We start from the raw sequence: 19,280 nt of genomic DNA, 5'->3' as shown, positions 1-19,280 counted from the left end.
TATGTTAAGTGAAAGTTATATTTGTTCTATTCCTGGTAGTAATGCTACAGATTTGTAGTTTCCACTTCAAGCAACTTAGAGCATGGCGTACATTCATTATTCTAGTTATTGTTTTAGTTTTATAGCTTTATCAATGTAAAAGCGGCATGCCTGCGTCAAATAAAATTTCTACAATTTTTAGTTGGTTTTATTTTGGTGTACAATTTTCATGTTAAGGTAATTAAAACATATATACTTGTACTTATCGTGTAAGTCTTCATAAAAACAAACACAGGCACACTTCAAATTCTCGTTAAACTCTTCACACTAGTTTGAATTGGATTTATTCATTCCAACAATAAGGCGGAAGACACTTGTTTATATAGGAAGTGGTGGATTCATTGTTTGACGATAAATCATGCCTAAGCGACACTTTTGTATATTAATAACATCATGACTAAGAGCGCATTTGTTTCTTACTACGATGAGTGTCTTTAAGAAAACTTGACATTGTGAGAAACAAAAATGCATTGTTTACACTAGTCGTTAATCTTTAAAGGTATAATTTAACACTAGTCGTTCATCTTTAAAAGCGTAATTTAACACTAGCCGTTCATCTTTAAAGGCATTCTTTACACTAGCCTTTGCCATTTTTTACTAGACCTTGAAGGCACCATTTACGTATACTCTGGTCGTTATCGTTTATGCCAGGCTTTAAAAGGCATCATTTACACTAGCCGTTATCGTTTATGCCAGGCTTTGAAGACATCATTTACACTAGCGGTTATCCTTTACACTAGCCTTTGAAGGCGTCATATACACTAGCCGTTATCGTGTGCACTATAGTCGTTATCGTTTACACTAGTCTTTGAAGGCATAATTCACTATTCGTTATAGTTATAGTTAAAGACATTCTTTAAATCAGTCTTTGTCATTTACACTAGATTTTGTAGGCATCATTTACACTAGTCGATGAAGGCATCATTTACATTAGTCTATGAAGGCATCATTTACACTATAGTCTATGAAGGCATCATTTCCACCAGTCGTTATCGTTTACACTAGTCTTTAAAGGCATTCTTTACACTAGCCGTTATCGTTTACACTAAACCTTTGAAGGCACCATGTATACTATAGCCGTTATAGTTTACAATAGTCTTCAAAGGCATAATGTAACATTTTCACTAGTATTTGAAGGCTTCAATTACACTTTCCTTTGCCATTTTCACTAGTATTTTAAGACATTCTTTACACTAGCCTTTGTTATTTTCACTAGTTTTTCACTTACACTATCCTTTGCCATTTTCACTAGTATTTTTAGGCATTCTTTACACTAGCCTTTGTCATTTTCACTAGTTTTAAAGGCATACCTTACACTATAGCCTTTGTTATTTTTACTAGTCTTTAAAGGCCTTCTTTACACTATAGCCTTTGTCATTTTCACTTGTATTTAAAGGCATACTTTACACTAGCAGCCTTTGTCATTTATACTAGACTTTGAAGAAATCTTTTACACTAGTCTTTTAATTTAATATGTTCAACTACTATTCGAATATACAGTAGCTTACATCTTAATATATGTCAACGCTGAAACCATAAGTCCAACAATTTTGTTACTGAACTTATTTTTGTGAAGGCAGCAACCACCCTTGATGGTTAAAAGAAACTTGTGTAGGGAACACTATCCGGAATATCGTATCACCTAAGAGGATTACGTTAAATGGGTAAATTGTTAATTTATCCTGCAACTGTCTAACAATTTGTACAATTCTTTATTTTCTTTTTAATAGTCGTTTTAGCAGGAATCTTGGACAAAGATGTTATCTATCATAAAGAAGGTTTCCCCATGGCGATTCATTATATTGTGAACATCAAAAAAGTTTTCAAGGTAAAACCATGCATTATTTATTAAAAAGCTTACTTATTGACTAGATTCATTACATATTTGTACTAAAATCCCTGTTGATAAATTAACGTATTATACTTCGAAACTGAGGCTCCAACAAACGTAGGCAAAGTTAACCGTAACTGGCTATTCGTTTTATGGTTCCTTATGGCCATAGTACTGTAGACACAAAAACGTATAGCACAATACATTTATTTGTGTCATTGGTTTCATAAATTTAAATATAAGCATGTCTGTTCTATACGTCTAAATGATGTTGAAGGGGCTTCATACCGTACTTTGACTTCAATTGTCGGAGATATCAAGAAGGGAAGTTATATGTTTTATCTAATAAGGCCTTCTTATTGAAAACAGACAAATATGGTCAAATAATGAAATATTTTTATTCCCGTCTTGAATAACGACAACCTGTAATAAGGCTATCAAATTACAGAATGTAAATCTCATCCTTCATGTTTTATAGAGACTATCAATAACTTCGCGCAAAACTTTCGACAGAGGAAAATACCAAGCTTTTTCGCATGGGACGCGGGAAAACTCATGTGTATGTATTTGACGCAAAACATTAACAGTAATATTATAACTAATATCTGCATGCGTGATTCGAATATACCAATGTTCCTTTATGGAACTGTTTTCATCTTTTAGGCAGGACCAGAGTATGAAAATGCAACGAAGACGATGATTATTTCTTCAACATCTGGGAGTGGGGTTGGAGAGTTAGAAATGGATGTAAACTATGTCATTACAGGCAAGTAATTCTTTGAAATTTATCCCGTTTACACTGGCAACGAAATTGAATCGATCTTAAAAAGACCAGTTCGCGTTTACATTGCACAAGCAAGATCGATCGAGATCGATCTTATTTAATCCAGTGCGTTTACACTACAACATAAAAAGAACCGGTCTGACCTTTATTTTCATATGAAAATATAACATTCACCTGAAAAAAAGATCGATCGCGATCGATCAAAGCGTTTACACAAAAAAAAGATCGATTCAAATAAGATCGATCTTTTTAAACCACCTCTAGAGGTAGACTTTTTAAGTCCGATTGAAAATCGATCTTACCCGTTTACACTAGACCAAGGATCAATCTTAAAAAGATCGATTTTAGTAAAGATCGATCTTTTTTGTCAGAGTAAACGGGGTCTTAGGGTGTTTTTTTTACTGTATGATATTTATGCATTATTGGAGATTTCCACAATAACATCTTTTATTAGAACAACAGCAGAAAACGTGCTATATCATTGCCTTTTGATTGCGATATCGTCATTATTTATTGAGGGGTCTTTATTGCATTTTGTTTCTTGGTTTACCTCTCAAAATAATGGAATATTAATAGAGCAACATTGGTAATCCTTTTTTTTTTTTTTTCATTTCATTCAGGAACGATAATGGATGATAATCTATACACATCTATCTGTGAATGGGTAAAACCATACCACAATCTGACAAAGGCACAAAAAAATGGTCTAAGATTTAAATATGATTCTGGATGTCAGTGTGAGGTAAGTCTCTACTGCTTAAGGTAAGTCTCTATTGATTAAGGTAAGTCTAAAGAGACTGAGGTCGAAAGGGACTGACTCGCGAGGTACAATGTAAGTCTATATATATTATTGTCTGTAATATTCATGGCAGTATTCGTGCCGACCTCATATTAATATATTTTTATCAGTACTGATACATATATTACCATTAGCAATTCTACTTTGAAACTACAGTATCCAAAAGATGGAATAGCTAGTCACCGTTCAGCCTTCAAAAATGAACATAACGTTTAGTTTAGCTAGGGAAGGCACCGGTATGACAAAATATTTTAAAGGCAATTTTTAAACTTGATTCATTTCGAATTTTGCCATTGGTAAAACGAAAGAGGTGGAAAATGCAGTTTAGAAAGTAGCTGTGAAATTTGATTGATATGTAGTTTCAAACACTGTAGCCCAGCTGTTTGCACTTCGTGTAATTGTCATCCGTCAAAGGTCCAGAAAAAATGTTTGGAAAGTGCCAATCATAAAGATATAGAATGCTGAATAGATCTTATCTGGCTATCAATATGGTCATAGTGTAAACCATGATATCTGCTTACAATTAAACATATGATTCCTTATACTAAATGTCCAAAGGCTAAATAAAACGAACACTAGAATAAATATTCTAACTAATACATTTCAAATCTTACAAATTCAATTTGTTTTATAAACAAAACAGAAAGATCAGTGTGTTTTACTATTAATGTTATTTTAAGGACGGAATTTCAGCAGAGCTCGTATCAATACTATTTTTCTTAATTTGGTTGGCAATTTATAAAATGGACACTTAAAATGCATTCATATATTTTTTCTATGTTCATGTTTTAATTACCAGTTTATATTTTATTAGTTTTCTTTCTGCCGGGAAGGACAATGTGGACAACTGGACAGCAACAACACATGCGAGTGGGAATTTGGAATTATGTTTGATTGTTACCATGACGATGGCATATGTTTTCATAATGGCGAAGAGTGTTTCTGGAGAGAAACAAGAAAATTCAGACAATGTGAGGACAATATTTACCTGGGAGACCAGAAATTTACAAACGAAGTTATACCAGATCCAATGTAACATGTGTTGGATGGATATTTACCCATGATTTCTTTCATTTTTTTCTCTTCACTTTTTACATTAATCGTTTTTGTCTAGTTCATTTTTTTTTGCCTCAATCAGACTGTCGTCATATTTGTGAACAATGGACAATCCAACTGGAGGCCAGGACATAGCTCATCTATTTGAAATAAAGTAATTTTCGAGTTTACCTAAAAATGTAGACTAAGTTGTATGCGCCAAATCATATTAGCGCATTTGCCACATGTTAATCACTAAAAAATATACTCATTATGCACTGTAATTAAGTATGATGTAAGTGTGTTTTTAAATTGGATACTACGATGTAGGAATAAGTGGAACAGAGAAATAAAAAATGAACTGATAATTGGTCTTATTTTTCTATAACTATATGAATAAAGGAAAACCCGACAAGAAAGGAGCACAATTGGTTCCAATTAGAATGTTGATTGTTAGTTGAAAAACACGCTCCCCAAAAACTTAGCAAATATGACGCCTATTAAAAAATCATGCATCTTTAATAGTAATATCGGTTGAGAAAAAGTTTTCCTTAAATCAGAGTGTTTTCTTTTTACAACGTACAATTTATCACTCCATAAACATGTATCTTCGTTGGCCCTTATTTTTTATGAAACAAAGCAGGACCAATTCTGTATATTTGTCTTTTAAGTTTGGAATTACGAGTACCTGTGTAAAGCGATTTATACTGTATGTACTCTAAAAGATCTTTGAAATATTTTAGTATCTACATCTGACTTACATCAATCCTAGAGTAGGTCGTTTCACGTTTATTCTAAAGTCCTCTATGATTGCGTATGAATAAAAAAAGAAGATGTGGTATGATTCCAAGAGACCAAAAATGACACAGAAATTAACAATTATAGGTAACCTCCAACAATGAGCAAAGTCCATACCGCATAGTCAGCTATAAAAGGCCCCGAAATGACAATGTAAAACAATTCAAACGACAAAACTAACGGCCTTATTTATGTACAAAAAAGAACGAAAAACATATATAAAACACATAAAAAAACGACAACCAATGAATTTCAGGCTCCTGACTTGGGACAGGCACAAACATACAGAATATGGCGGGGTTAAACATGTTAGCGGGATCTCAACCCTCCCCTAACTTGGGACAGTGGTATGACAGTACAACATCAGAACGAACTATAAAAATCAGTTTATAAAAGGCTTATAAAAAAAAAGATGTGGTATGTTTGCCAATGACACAACTCTCCACAAGAGACCAAAATGACACAGAAATGAACAATTATAGGTCACCATACGGCCTTCAACAATGAGCAAAGCCCATACCGCATTGTCAGCTATAAAAGGCCCCGAAATGACAATATAAAACAATTCAAACGAGAAAACTAACGGCCTTATTTATGTACAAAAAATGAACGAAAAACAAATATGTAACACATATACAAACGACAACCACTGAATTACAGGCTCATGACTTAGGACAGGTACATGCATGTACATACAGAATGTGGCGGGATTAAATATGTTAGCGGGATGCCAACCCTCCTTTAACCTGGGACAGTGGTATAACAGTACAACATAAGAACGAACTATAAAAATCAGTTGAAAAAGGTTTAACTCATCAGCCTGGACAAAAATACAAGTGGATGTGGCCGGGTACTTGTACATCCCAACAACAAAAAGACACTAGGTACAGATCTGAGAGTACTATCAGTTATCTGACAACCTGTTCAAAGCCACTAACATCTAAAAAAAATATCATGCATCGAAGACTAAATTATCAATTCGTACACAAAAACATCCAGTGGATTTAGTGTAAAGACATCATAAACAGTCAGAGAAAAACATGACCTTGTGCAATGTCAAGATACTAGTATCGTTAGCATATAGCATTGATGTTAAAACTAATGAAAGAGGTTTCGTTGAGCATTTAGAAGACCCAGCAATATTGTGTTGTTTGTTAGGACACTTGTGTTATTTCGGTGTCGAATATGGCGGAGGGTGATCCAGTCCGCCCGCCCGTCTGTTTGTTAAAGTTTTTGGTCAAAGTAGTTTTTGATGAAGTTGAAGTCCAATTAATTTGAAACTTAGTATACATGTTGCCTTTATTATGCATTTTCTATTTTTAATTATTGTTTGGACCACAATATCACGGTCAATTGAACATAGAAAATGATAGTGCGAGTGTGGAATCCGTGTACTATGGACACCTTCTTGTTTAATTCTATTTTGTAACAGCAACCTCACAGCTTCAATTCATTATGTAAAAAGTATCCACGTCGTCTTTTTCGTGTCTAGCTCATTGCTAGCTTAAGCCTCAACTGAATGAATCAGATTTCAATCAACAACGCATTAACCTTTAATGAAATTTATTTTAAGTCTGCGTAAATTTATATTTTTCAATGAAAATCCCCTTTGAGTCATTAAAAACTGTTAGACATAACTTTCTTCTCTTCTTAAAAGTCTGGGTTTCTTTTTATAAGGTAATGGATCGTCTCCTTTCTTCATGAAGTCCCTGCGAGGTGCCATACCTAAAACACACATGCATATTAAAGTTAATATATTTTTTGATAATAAAATGGTATGAAGTCTATAATTTTTTCCTAATTTCCCATATTTTTATATTCATACGGGTTCTTCGAAATTGAAAAAAAAGATGGTAAAATGACAATCCTAAATTCATGTACAGTTTTCCAAACAAATCTTTAAGCGGTCTGATGTTGTTTTTTCTAAGATAATAATGTTTGCAAAAGATTTAAGACAAAATTAAATTTTTTAAAGTGAAATACACTGGGAATTGGAACCCCGCACGTGGCAGCACGTTCAGATCCAACTTTAATATACTAGGATTGTTAGTGTCCTGCAGACGGTCAGTTATTTTCTCCAAGCAAGCGATTTCCTTCCACTAGAAATAGATTATAACGCCGAAAGTGCTGTTAAACATAGATTATTCAATCAAACACACCATAAAAGTTACAGAAATGATAATGGCTTACTTGCAATGACAGCGTGTTTTGGTGTTGTTGCCTCACTAAAACGTGAGCGTACATCTAGTGTCTTCAATTCTGTCATATCCTCTTTAGGCTTCTGTAATCTACAGCACCAACAGAGTACAAACAATGAAATCACAACAATGGCTAGGAATATTCCCAAGACGGTTCCGCCAATAATATAATATTTCAAACCAGCACTGAAAAAATCAATTTAAATGAAATTATTTCATGATTATCAAAATAATAAAAAAAACAATTGTTTGCATACTAGTATTCGAATTAAATTATAGATTATTAATAAAACTACTAGACGACATTTCAGTGTCTTTTGATAAAGGCCGTCTGTAGTTACCGTATATACATGCATTTAGTACATTTACACTTAGTATGAAATCGGACGATGCTTTCAATAGACCGATCTAATGTCTTTTAAAGATTAGTTTGTGTTGCTTATAAAAAGAATGGAGACTACTTTATTTTATTGGTACCAAAATACGAAAAACAATTTCAAATAGTAAAACAGCATAAATGTCCCTAATATTGTATCATATTAGTAATACATCTCTTGGTAATTATTTTTGGTTTTTATATTTTATTAAATATATCTCTAATAATTTGAATATCAATTTCTAAAATGTAGATGTTTCTTATAGTATGCATCCCTTGTCGGTGTTTTAGTGCCAGCCGAAGCCCGACTCCGGGTGCGTAATTTTCTTGCTGTGTTGGAGACCCATTGTTAATCTTCTGCTGTTTTCTGCTCTTTGGTCGGGTTTTGTCCTTTTGACACATTCCTTATTTCCATTGTCAATTTTATTTGCTGCTTGTAGACTTGTGTGAAATACGACCATTCCCTTGACTAAGAAACTACTAAGAACGTAGTTGATCCCGACAAAAAGAGGAAATTCCTTCCTGTTGATTTTGCCAATAGAGGAATTGATGCAATCAATATCGGCAACGTTCTACATCACAAGGAGGTAACATCTAAAATTCCTATTTATTTTCAAAATCAATCTGTTCCTATTGTATCCTACAGTTACACCAAAACCATTGCACCTAAAATATTTAACTATAAACAAGCATTGCAGGACCTTGACTTAGAACAATACTTAAAAAACCATCCGACATGTGACTGTTCCCACTCACCTTATAATTACAGCCCCTCTGGTCATGTTATAACTGGAGATCTAAACATAATTTTACATGAAAATCTCCGAAAGGTGATTTCTCATGGTCCTAAGTTTAGAGACCTCAACACATTAATTGGAACCATAACTTCAAAATAATTATGGATTCCATTGAGGACTACGCCAGAGCATGGGCTAAGCGAGAAGAAGTTTAACTAGACACTTTGTCAGAATGGGTTAAAACTATCTGATAAAACGTCGCATTCACAAGTTGAAAAACTGTGTGAACGATCGACCGAAGTCCGTTTTCAGAGACAAAGAGGCCATGAAATGTCTATCATCTCTTCATGATAAGTATGTTGTTGTTCCTGCGGACAAAGCTTCAAATAATATTGTCTTTGTTTGTAAATCGTATTACTACGAATGTCTTGTAAAAGAATTGGGTATTAAGGAGCACTCAGGTAATCCCACATACAAAGACATATTATTTGACAAGGATGAGATTTTAGCAAATCATAAGTCCTTCATGGCTTCAATAAACATTACATTGAACACCAAATTGGAGGACTTACCTTGTTTGTATTGGATACCAAAGCTTCATAAAATTCCGTACAAACAACGGTATATTGCTGGCTCATCTTCATGTTCCACTAAAGAATTGTCCATTAGATTGACTAAAATTTTATCCGCAGTGAAAGAGGGTCTTCAGAAATACTGTGAAACTGTTTACTCGCGTAGTGGTATTAACCATATGTGGATTCTTAAAAATTCTAAAGAACTTCTAGACAATTTTAAATCTCGGTCTATTTCTGAAATTAGTTCTATCAAAACTTTTGATTTTTCAACCCTGTATACCACCATTCCCCATGTGAAATTGAAAAATCGCCTAAAAGAAATAATCCACAATGCCTTTCAACATAAAAATGGTAGCATACGCTATTTATAACTTTGGGATTTCATAAGGCATATTTCGTTAATATTGACAAACAAAAAGGTAAAACATGCTACACAAAAGAACAAGTGGTCAGTATGCTGGAGTTTCTTATCGACAACATATTTGTTGAGTTTGGAGGTAGACTTTTTCAACAAATTGTCGGCATTCCTATGGGAAAGAACTGCGCGCCTCTCCTTGCTGACCTCTTCTTGTTTTCATATGAATCGGAGTTCCTTCAAACACTTGTCAAAAACAAGAAGATCAAAGAAGCCAGGTTATTTAATTTCACTTTCAGATATATTTATGATGTTCTTTCCATTAACAATCCGAACTTTTCTGATTGGGTTCCATTAGTATATCCACCAGAACTAGAAATTAAAGAGACAACAGACACGGCTTCCTCCGCCTCATTTTTAGACTTTTACCTCGAATTTGACATACACAGTCATCTGAGAACCAGAATCTATGACAAACGAGACGATTTTGATTTTGAAATTATCAATTTCTCCCACCTCAGTAGCAATATACCAACTTCACCTGCATATGGAATATTCATTTCCCAACTAATTCGGTATTCAAGAGCTTGCAGCTCCTACTCAGACTTTGTAAAACGTCACCAGTGTCTGAGCAGAAAGTTGATGAACCAGGGGTATGTCAAAGAACGTCTCGTTCTCGTCCTTTTTCTAAAAAAGTTCATCGGAAGGTACCCAGAACTTGTTGATAAATATTCCGTATCAACTTCACGATGGTCTTGAAGTATAGATTTTGCGTACTGACGTTGTTCATCATCTTAATAACGTGTTCTATCATTCTTTTATTTGCCTTTATTAATATTACATTTACTGTTAAGTCTGTTTTTTGAGATATCTTTTGACGTAACTCTGTGCTCATGTATCCCATCATACTTTGAACGACAAAATTATTTTATGATGTGACTCTGTACCTATGTATCTTGTCATACTTTGAATGACAAAATTATTTTATTTATTAATATTACAGTACTTTTACTGTTAACAAACTTTTTTTGTGATATACATTTGACGTGACTCTGTACTTATGTATCCCGTCATACTTTGAACCACACTATTATTTTATTTATTATTATTACTTTAACTGTGAAGTTAGTTTTTGTTATATCTTTTTTGCGTGACTGTATTTATGCATCCCGTCATACTTTGAACGACAAAATTATGTCATGTCTACCTGTGCGAATTTCAAACACGCAATTTTACACCAGTACTGAAAACCCTCCTTCCTTGATGGGTGCATTTTACATAGACAAATAAAATCGTATAATATAATCAAAATGAGGATGTTAATTTGATGTATGCCTTTTTGTGCTTCTTCGTTACATTTGTTGTTTTTACAGTGATTAAGATGATAACACAATGTTGACTGCTGTACCCCTATTTTTGACATTTTTACCTATTGTGTCTGTTTGTTTTGTTCACGCATCGGTGATAGTATAATGGAATTTGATACGACTGTCATACATGTGAGAGGTTTAGCTAGCTATAAAACCAGGTTCCCCAAAGTGTTCGGCCGGATGTATGGTATGGAATTTTGACTGCGACATGAACTTGAAAGTTGGGGATTGTTTGATAGGGCATGATAGAGAGAACTTGGCCACCTACAGATACCCCTTTGCAAGAGTTTTTTTTTCACACAAAGGAAACGTGACACTCCGTTTCTTTTAAATTGTTTTGGAATTAACGTTTCCATTTCGATCAGACTTGACTGAGTATTTATACATTCCTCAAAGCAAAACAGATGTTTAACATGTTATATGTTTTTGCTGTCGGATGGTTTAAGTCTATGGTTTACCTTGTTTTTACACCTCGATGATATCCTTTGGGTTCCAACAAGAAGGGCAAAAACTTCGGACTGGCATAGCAATCTGATATGTGCTGCTCCCACAGCAGATTTCAGATTGAAATTTGCCGTGTTTATCAATACTAGACTACACAGGATGGTGCATGGGGTTTAATAGTGAGGAACAGGGAATACTTACATTTCCAAAGCAGTTGATTTCACTTCGTTATATGTTCGCATGTCTCTGTAGTTCACTGCACATTATCAATTTAGAAATAAGATGTCGATGTGCCAATGAGACAACTCTCCATCTTAGTCACAATGTGTTAAAAGTAAACCAGCATAGGTAAAAAAAAGAAAAAGAACGGCTTTCAACACGAAGCCTTGGCCGAACAGCAAGCCCCAAAATTACTTTTGTATTTCAAGCCTTTCAAACGGGAGAACCAACGATTTAATCTATATTAAAACGAGTAACGAGACCCACATGATCAATAAACGACAACCACTGAACAACAGGCTCTTAACCTCTCTTGCACGTAAAATAAACCCTTGTAGATTTCGAAAAAGACTAGGCTAATGTCGCTACAAAGCAGCACTCGCACCCGCAAAGTGGAATGGAAAAAATATAAGGATCCTGACTCCTGACAAACAAATTTGTCTATAATATTTGAATTGTTTCGGTCCTACCGAACTACTGTTCCCAACACTACGATTTTAATACTTTGAGTGCAGACGCTTTTGTTTTTTCACAGATAATAGCTTTTTATTTCACTCAAGAATATTATAGGTTACGTCTCTTTTTATTTCATACATACGCATGGAATTCATTGACACCTTTTTATTTACAAATACTTACTCAGGATCAAGTTTAGTCGATTCAACGAGTTCAAAAAGTCCTGGAAAAAAGAAGAGTAAATATTAAAGACTGACTACATATCAATAATCATTATATTTTCAAACATACACTGTTCCTTAGCAATAACAAGATAAATGTATGTCAAAATGTTTGTAGAAAAGAAAAGTTTATGCAAAGACATATAGGAATACATTTGTACTATGTCTTGTATGTTTCTGGTGCATAACAAAAATATCTGACTATAAGAATCACCTCATTTGAAAAACTGCTTTTAAAACTTTTGTTTTTTAAAAAGTTTACAATATTATGAATCATACATTACCTATGGTCACTACAGATATTAATATCAACAACGATCGGGAAGCCATTTTGAACAATTTACTATATTTAATTTTGTATACTGACACCATATACACGCATATTATTATTTGAAAGCAAACCATAACGGATCACTTAAATTCATTGTTTTAAAGTGTTAGTTTTCACGGTCTATAAACGAGAAAACACACACAAAAATCAAGACATTGAATTATTCTGAACCAGTCTGTTTGGCTGTGAAGGTTTAGCTAGATATAAAACCTGGCTTAACTCATAACTTTCTACATAAGGAAATGTCTGTACCAAGTTAGGACTATGAGTCACAGTTGTTTTCCCGATGATTCGTTTGATGTGTTTAAGCTTTTGATTTAAAAATTTGCCATTTGTTAAGGGACTTTCCGTTTTGAATTTTCCTTCGAGTTTGGTCTTTTTGTAAGCAGGGTATTTTAACGGCAAATAATTAATACATTAACGAAGCTCAATGGATTATTTAGGTAAAATGTCTGTGAGAATATAAGTTCAAGCAAAATAATACACTTATTTAATTGTTAAGGGGACATTATTGTCCCCTGAGACACAAATTATTTCCCGACGCGAAGACAGACAGGAGAAAAAAGCCTGGTATAAATTTGCTTTCAATATTTTCCTGTAAATGGGTCTTTAATCGTTAACAATTTTTATAAACTATTAACCGGTATTTTACGGCAAAATGTGTGCTTCCTGTAAAAAGTTCATATTCAGTAAATAGTGAAATTATTAACCAATAATAGTCATTTTCAGACAATTTCGTAGAAATTCTAAATGTATTCGTCTATAATTTTATGAAGAAAATACAAACTGATGTATGATAACTAGTAAAGCTATAGACGAAAGAAAACACGTTTTGAACAAAGAGATATGGTATACTTGCTGATTAGACAACTATCCTACATAGTCTAAATGAATCGGCTTCAAGCAACTATAGGTTGTCGCCGTACGACCTCCTACAATTAACGTACGTGTAGTCTTTAATAGGGCCAGCAAAAAGATGAGACAAATTAAAATTCAAATTGGGAAAAAAAACTGGATTTATGACAAGACAATAAATGAAACATAAATATAACAATATATTGTGTACATACCTATTGTCATTATTTGCTACAAAGATGAACAAAAAATATGGAACAGGCATGCACATTTAGTTTTAAAAAAATTATGAAGGTAAAAATTAACTTGTCTGCCATTGTCATCATCCATCAGAGATATGTACAGAGACAAAATCACGCTGGACTCTATTGTTTTTCATGGCCCCTGCCATATGAATCCGTAGGTCGTCTCGATCTTTCAGAGCTAAAGTGTCAATGACGGGGAACTGGAGAAAAGTTTAACACTGACCATAAGGGAAAAAACATAAAAGCCGCAATTTCTTAAGGAATATAAGAGGAAACACAATGAAACATCATGATTATATAATATGACATATATGTTGCTGTTGTTATTAGAATTTTGAAATGGACACCGTAACCATAGACGGCAAAAATGTCCAAAATTTCCTCCAAAATTGATTTAAATGAAAACAGGCAAGTAAAGATTGGACTTTTGAACTTGCAATTTTTAAAATGGCCGCCATTACCATGGAAACATAAAAAATGTGAAAAATTGAAAAATGCCCCAAGCTGCGTTGTGAAGTATTTTTGTGAATTGGCTGTTTAAAATTCTCAAAATAGTTGAAGTTTAGTGGCAATGGTGGGATGGGTGCCATCCGCTATTGCTTGGAATGGCAAATCTAGTTATCAGTGGGACTTTAATGAATATTAAAACTACTCCATGTGTTGTTTCGGGGTCCGATTTATTCTTTTACATAAATTAGGGAAATTGAAAAAAAAAAACCCACCTATTTTGAAATTTGAAATATTAAACGTTACACATTTTTACACGTTTTTTTTTCCAGTTTGCCCATAAATCTGTTTACATTACTTTGCTCTTCATGTGCCCATTAATTGAAATAAAAAATATATTATCTTATCTTATCATACACGTACAAAGTATTCGGACATTTCAAATAAAATACGGCATATAGACATTTTTGGAATATACCTTTACAGACTGTACCTGTACTGTAGGGGTATTTTATAAATAGATGTACTTAAATATCGACCTATTGATCAATTGTTATAGGCCTTTTAAAATCATACATCCGTGAACCAGACAATTACCAATAAGTTCTTGTTCAAAATGGAAGGCCTACAATTTTGTTTATCTTTATTTACTTTTCTTGCTTCTGGTAGGTAGATATTAATTAATTAAGGCAAATGTAAGAACAAATGAAACACTATTTCCTTGTACATTAGAAAAGGAATTTGTTGAACATCTAAAACTTTATATATTCATGTAGCAAATGCCATAATAATCGTGATTTAAATAGGTAAAAATAACACATTGTGGCCATTTTATTTTATTTGTTTTCTTATATAATAACAGAGACATTTAATACAACACAATGTAAAATAATAAACATCTAAAAAAATTTGCAAGGCTAAATACATGTATAATACGTTTATATTAGCTACTTTTCCTCTGTCGTCCTCATCAGTATCCAGTTGTCGACGATGACAACACCCAATCATCATCGGCCCATTTCAAAATAATTACTTGTGATATATAATTTAATTTTGAAATCAGTTACAAGTAGAGATTTCGTATTGAACAGTCACTGAGAAATTCTTTGTTTTTGATCGTACATGTCATATAATTGGGGATAGATTTTACCAATTCAATATATGTAAAAAAAAAAAAAAAAAAAAATCCAAAAAAACATATCATATTATTTCAATAGACATAGTAATATTTTTAAAAAGATATAAAACCAATATAGTCACATTTATAAAAGATATGGATTTATCATTCGCAAATAGATTTTTAAGTATTAAGTCTATTCTTTCTATTTCCGGACCTAAATAACAATCAATATAAGGAAATTGTTCCCCATGTGGCCCTAGAACACAGTTATTTCGTAAGTGTATTTCTTTTAGACAATAAAAAAAAATCGCACCTGGTCTATCTCAAAACGATTTTTTACAGTGTAGTGTGTTGGGACTAATACTATTAAAATTATAAAAACTTCACCAGCTCTAGCTCAAAATATGGACAATTCTGTGTTAAGGGGGTCTAACATTCAGTCAGTTTCAGACATACTAATTTTTGACTTTTTTTAAATAGACCATATCAATACTTAACATTAAAAATTCAGCACACAGTTTTTTGAAGCATGTAATTTCACTCCCTCACTTAATATTTCATGCATCAAATATCAGGAAATAAATTGGGTAGGTATATATAAAAAAAAATGCAAGTTATACACTGTTTATTCTAGGGGCCATATTAAAAAGACAACGAAAACCAAATAACGATAACTGCATTTGTCCTCGGACCATATAGCTAAAATCAAGTTTTTTATTTATCTCTTCCAATCTGTCAGCATTTATAATCTGTCAAAGAACATTTATACAAAATAACTCTGAAAGGGTAAAATTATTTTGTAAAACCTGTTCTAAGGTAAAACTGTAAAAAATTGTTCTGGATTGAATGTGACTTTGTGAATCTGTTCGTGGGTAGAACTATTCAACATGCTATAGGTAAGAACTGTCCATAACTGTTTAAGAAATAATTGATGCAAGCTATACTTTATTGTAGTTCTAACATGGGTAGGCATTATTTTCGTGATTATTTTTGCCCGAGCTAAACTAACACGAATAATGCCTAAGCATGTTAAAACTACAATAAAGTAAAGTTTGCATCAATTATTCGATTCTGATTAGGAAAATTAAGGTAGTTTCTAAGTCCGAAATGAATAAGTGTGCGAGCGTTTGTGTGGGCTCTTTCGTGGACCTCCTTTGTTTTATAAACAAGCAAAGGACTAGCAATGTGATTTTTTTCAGATGGAGGAGTTTTGAATAGCCAGCATGAACTGTTGTAGTATCTGGGTCAAATATGTCAATTTCGAGTTGCAACACATTACAGTCATGCAAAATGAATAAGTAACAACATGTGCATCATTTAAGAGTTTGGAAGTGTTTTAAGTTAATGAAATATATTAAATGCCTGTCAATTTTATAAAATTCAGTATTCTGCAGTAGTCAATATACGCATGTGCAAACAAATTTTATTGGATTAAGAGCATGGGTTTTTTCACAAAGCAAAAGAAGCACGTCATATTAGAGTCAATGGTAGAACTGTTCAAACATGTTCAAGGATACAACTGTCAGAAATTATTCAAGGGTATAACTGTTAAAAACTGTCAGAAATTGTTCAAGGGTAGAACTGTTTAAAACTGTCAGAAATTGTTTAAGGGTAGAACTGTTAAAAACTGTTAGAAATTGTTTTACGGGAGAATTGCTAAAAACTGTCAGAATGTAGACGTGAAAAAACTCCCTGATAAGTTCTAGACGTTGAGGAAGTCTTTTGGCCTTTGTAAAAGATTACAGGATTTCTATACATGCATTTACGACAAAGATTTGTTATTTTTCGTTAATCTGGAAAAAAAACGGGAACTTTTCTAAAAACATAACCGTTCAAAAATGTTCTAGGGTAGAACAGCTGTCAAACATGGTTCCTAAGAATCATATAAAGTGTTTAAAACTTTTTTCTGACAGATTTTAAGAAAGGTTAAAACGGATTCAAACTACATTCGTAACAGAGCGCAGTGAGATGATTGTTAAACAAACTTTAACACATGACATGGTCTAAATCTCTTTGTTCTTACTGTGCTATAATCTGAATAATGCACAGCTAAGATGTGCGTTAACTACCTCAGATATACTGCACAGTTCAAATCTATTCTTACCTTCAGGGGCGTTTCCTGGATTATGAAAGGGGTGTGACATGTATTCTATAAAATTAAAAAATATCAACGATTGTAGCGATACTAAAAACGTTTCGTTCTCCAATGCAAAGATGAACAACCAATTCGATCCCCCCCCCCCAAAAAAAAAAAAAAATAAAATGAATCCGCCATCTGACTTGAAGTTACAAAAAAATTGATTAAACACTTGTTACATACATCGTAGTTTCAAAATAAGAAAAAAAAACGATGGATTGATTGTTGATGTTTTTCGTGGCGCCCAGTATTTATTGGTAGAGAGGCAGGAGTGCACGGAGAAAACCACACACCTTTGATAGCAAAACTGACAGTCCTAATCAATTAATATTGGAGTCGAAACCCCCAGCACGGGCGGAGTTCGCCCTCAAATCCTCAGTGTTGACTGTCTTGTGATTACAGTAGAAGAACTACTTAGACTTCTTGGCAAACAAACGAGGCCCCCTGATGAAAAAAGAAAGGTTGCTCCTTCCTTTTTTATTATCTAAACTGGGAGATGAAATATTTTATTTTATTTTGTGTACACAGTGAAAATCTTAAATCAGTGTTTTAAAGTCAGAACAGATAATAACGATTTTTTTGTAGTTTCTGCCAAAAAAGAAATCATGTACTTAAAAATATTCATATAAATGAAATCTGATTTGAATAATTTTTAGACTCAATGAAATTCATTACGACTTTTGGCATATTTATTCCTATAAAGGGACTATTCGGGTATCGAATTTAAATTTGGGGTTGGGGGAGGGTGAGGGGGTTAAAGATTGGATAGCGAATCGTTGTTTCTGTTTATTCAACATTTTAAATTTATGTACTAAAATCTTCCTCGTTTCATCTTTCTTTAAGCATTTCATTAAGATAAGAAAAGTAATTAATCTTTACTCAATAACACCGATTTGAAAGTACAATATGTCAACGTATTAATCGTCACTGATTACAAGAAAAAAATTAAGAACAAATTTAACAGAAAGATAGAAGAAAACCTAATTAAATCGTAAATAATGTAAAAATTGATGAAGAAGCCTAGATATTTAAAACAAAAAATAATAATTTAAAACTTACCAACCTCTTACTACATAAAGGCTCGTTTCCCCCTTTCTTTACTCGTCTTTATTCGTCTAATATTTTATGAAGAAAATACATACAACGTCAAGTCTAGCTATAAACGAAATAAAACACGTTTTGAACAAAGATATATGGTTTGCTTGCTGATGAGACAACTCTCCAACATAAAGTCTAAATATATAACATGACATAAAGCAATGTTGCTGCTGCTATCATAATTTTGAAATGGACACCGTTAACTTTGAAACGGCGAAATGTCCAAAAATTTCAAAATCCACCAAACTTAACTAAAAATTGATTTAGATGGTAACAGGCAAGTAAGGGTTGGACTTTTGAACTTCGAATTTTTAAAATGGCCGCCGTTACCATTAAAACTTCAAAAATGTAAAAAATTGAAAAATAGCCCTAACTGCGTTGTGAAGTACTTTTGTGCATTGACTTTTTAAAATTCTAAAAAAAGTTGAAGTTTAGTGGCAATGTGGGATGGGTACCATCCGCCATTGCTTGCAATGGCAAATCTACTTATAAGTTTGACTTATAAATGAATGGGCGCATTACGTTTGTGCGCATTTGTGGATTGAAAGTTTTACGCTTGCGTGCAGCTTTTGATTACTGCAACATAAAAAGTCTCCATGTGTTATTTCTTACGGGTCAGATTTTATTCTTTTATATAAATTAGGGAAATTGAAGAAGAAAAAACTACACCATTTTGAAATTTGAAATATTAAACGTTACATAATTTTTACACGTTTTTCCCAGTTTTCCAAAAATCTGTTTACATTACTTTGCTTTTCATGGGCCCATTAATTGGAATTAAACATATATTATCTTATCTTATCATAAAAA

General features: G+C 33.0%; 3 protein-coding genes across 5 annotated transcripts in view; 2 read left to right on the top strand and 1 right to left on the bottom strand.

Annotated features, from left to right (window-relative positions):
- Positions 1 to 1,753: 1,753 nt before the first annotated feature.
- Positions 1,754 to 4,856, top strand: LOC139484731 (metalloproteinase inhibitor 3-like). Its single transcript, XM_071268637.1, has 4 exons — positions 1,754 to 1,867; positions 2,534 to 2,636; positions 3,275 to 3,396; positions 4,268 to 4,856. The coding sequence occupies exons 1-4, from the start codon at positions 1,826 to 1,828 to the stop codon at positions 4,487 to 4,489; spliced, it is 489 nt and encodes a 162-aa protein (XP_071124738.1). The 5' UTR covers positions 1,754 to 1,825; the 3' UTR covers positions 4,490 to 4,856.
- A 1,976-nt stretch (positions 4,857 to 6,832) lies between these two features.
- On the bottom strand, positions 6,833 to 18,529 carry LOC139513533 (uncharacterized). Of its 2 annotated transcripts, none has more exons than XR_011662460.1 (4): positions 18,436 to 18,529; positions 12,200 to 12,239; positions 7,477 to 7,670; positions 6,833 to 7,011 (listed from the first exon to the last, which is right to left on the bottom strand). XR_011662460.1 is itself a non-coding variant. In XM_071302139.1 (4 exons), the coding sequence occupies exons 1-4, from the start codon at positions 12,565 to 12,567 to the stop codon at positions 6,914 to 6,916; spliced, it is 378 nt and encodes a 125-aa protein (XP_071158240.1). In that variant the 5' UTR covers positions 12,568 to 12,603; the 3' UTR covers positions 6,833 to 6,913. The 2 variants fall into 2 exon arrangements, 1 of the variants encoding a protein (XP_071158240.1); XM_071302139.1 differs by lacking the exon at positions 18,436 to 18,529 and adding an exon at positions 12,522 to 12,603.
- The window catches only part of LOC139513511 (protein shisa-5-like), a 44,672-nt gene continuing 40,089 nt past the window's right edge, over positions 14,698 to 19,280 (top strand). The window contains exon 1 of one of the 2 annotated variants that reach the window (XM_071302120.1): positions 14,698 to 14,780. In XM_071302120.1, coding sequence (XP_071158221.1) covers positions 14,732 to 14,780 — 49 coding nt within the window. In that variant the 5' untranslated portion in view covers positions 14,698 to 14,731. The remainder of the gene's footprint in view (positions 14,781 to 19,280) is intronic. The other variant, XM_071302103.1, reaches the window with a different exon arrangement.

Source organism: Mytilus edulis, chromosome 1 (assembly GCF_963676685.1).
Source record: "Mytilus edulis chromosome 1, xbMytEdul2.2, whole genome shotgun sequence".
Lineage (NCBI taxonomy): Eukaryota > Metazoa > Mollusca > Bivalvia > Mytilida > Mytilidae > Mytilus > Mytilus edulis.
Note: the sequence above shows the minus strand (reverse complement) of the source record. Positions and strands in the feature narration are given on the sequence as shown.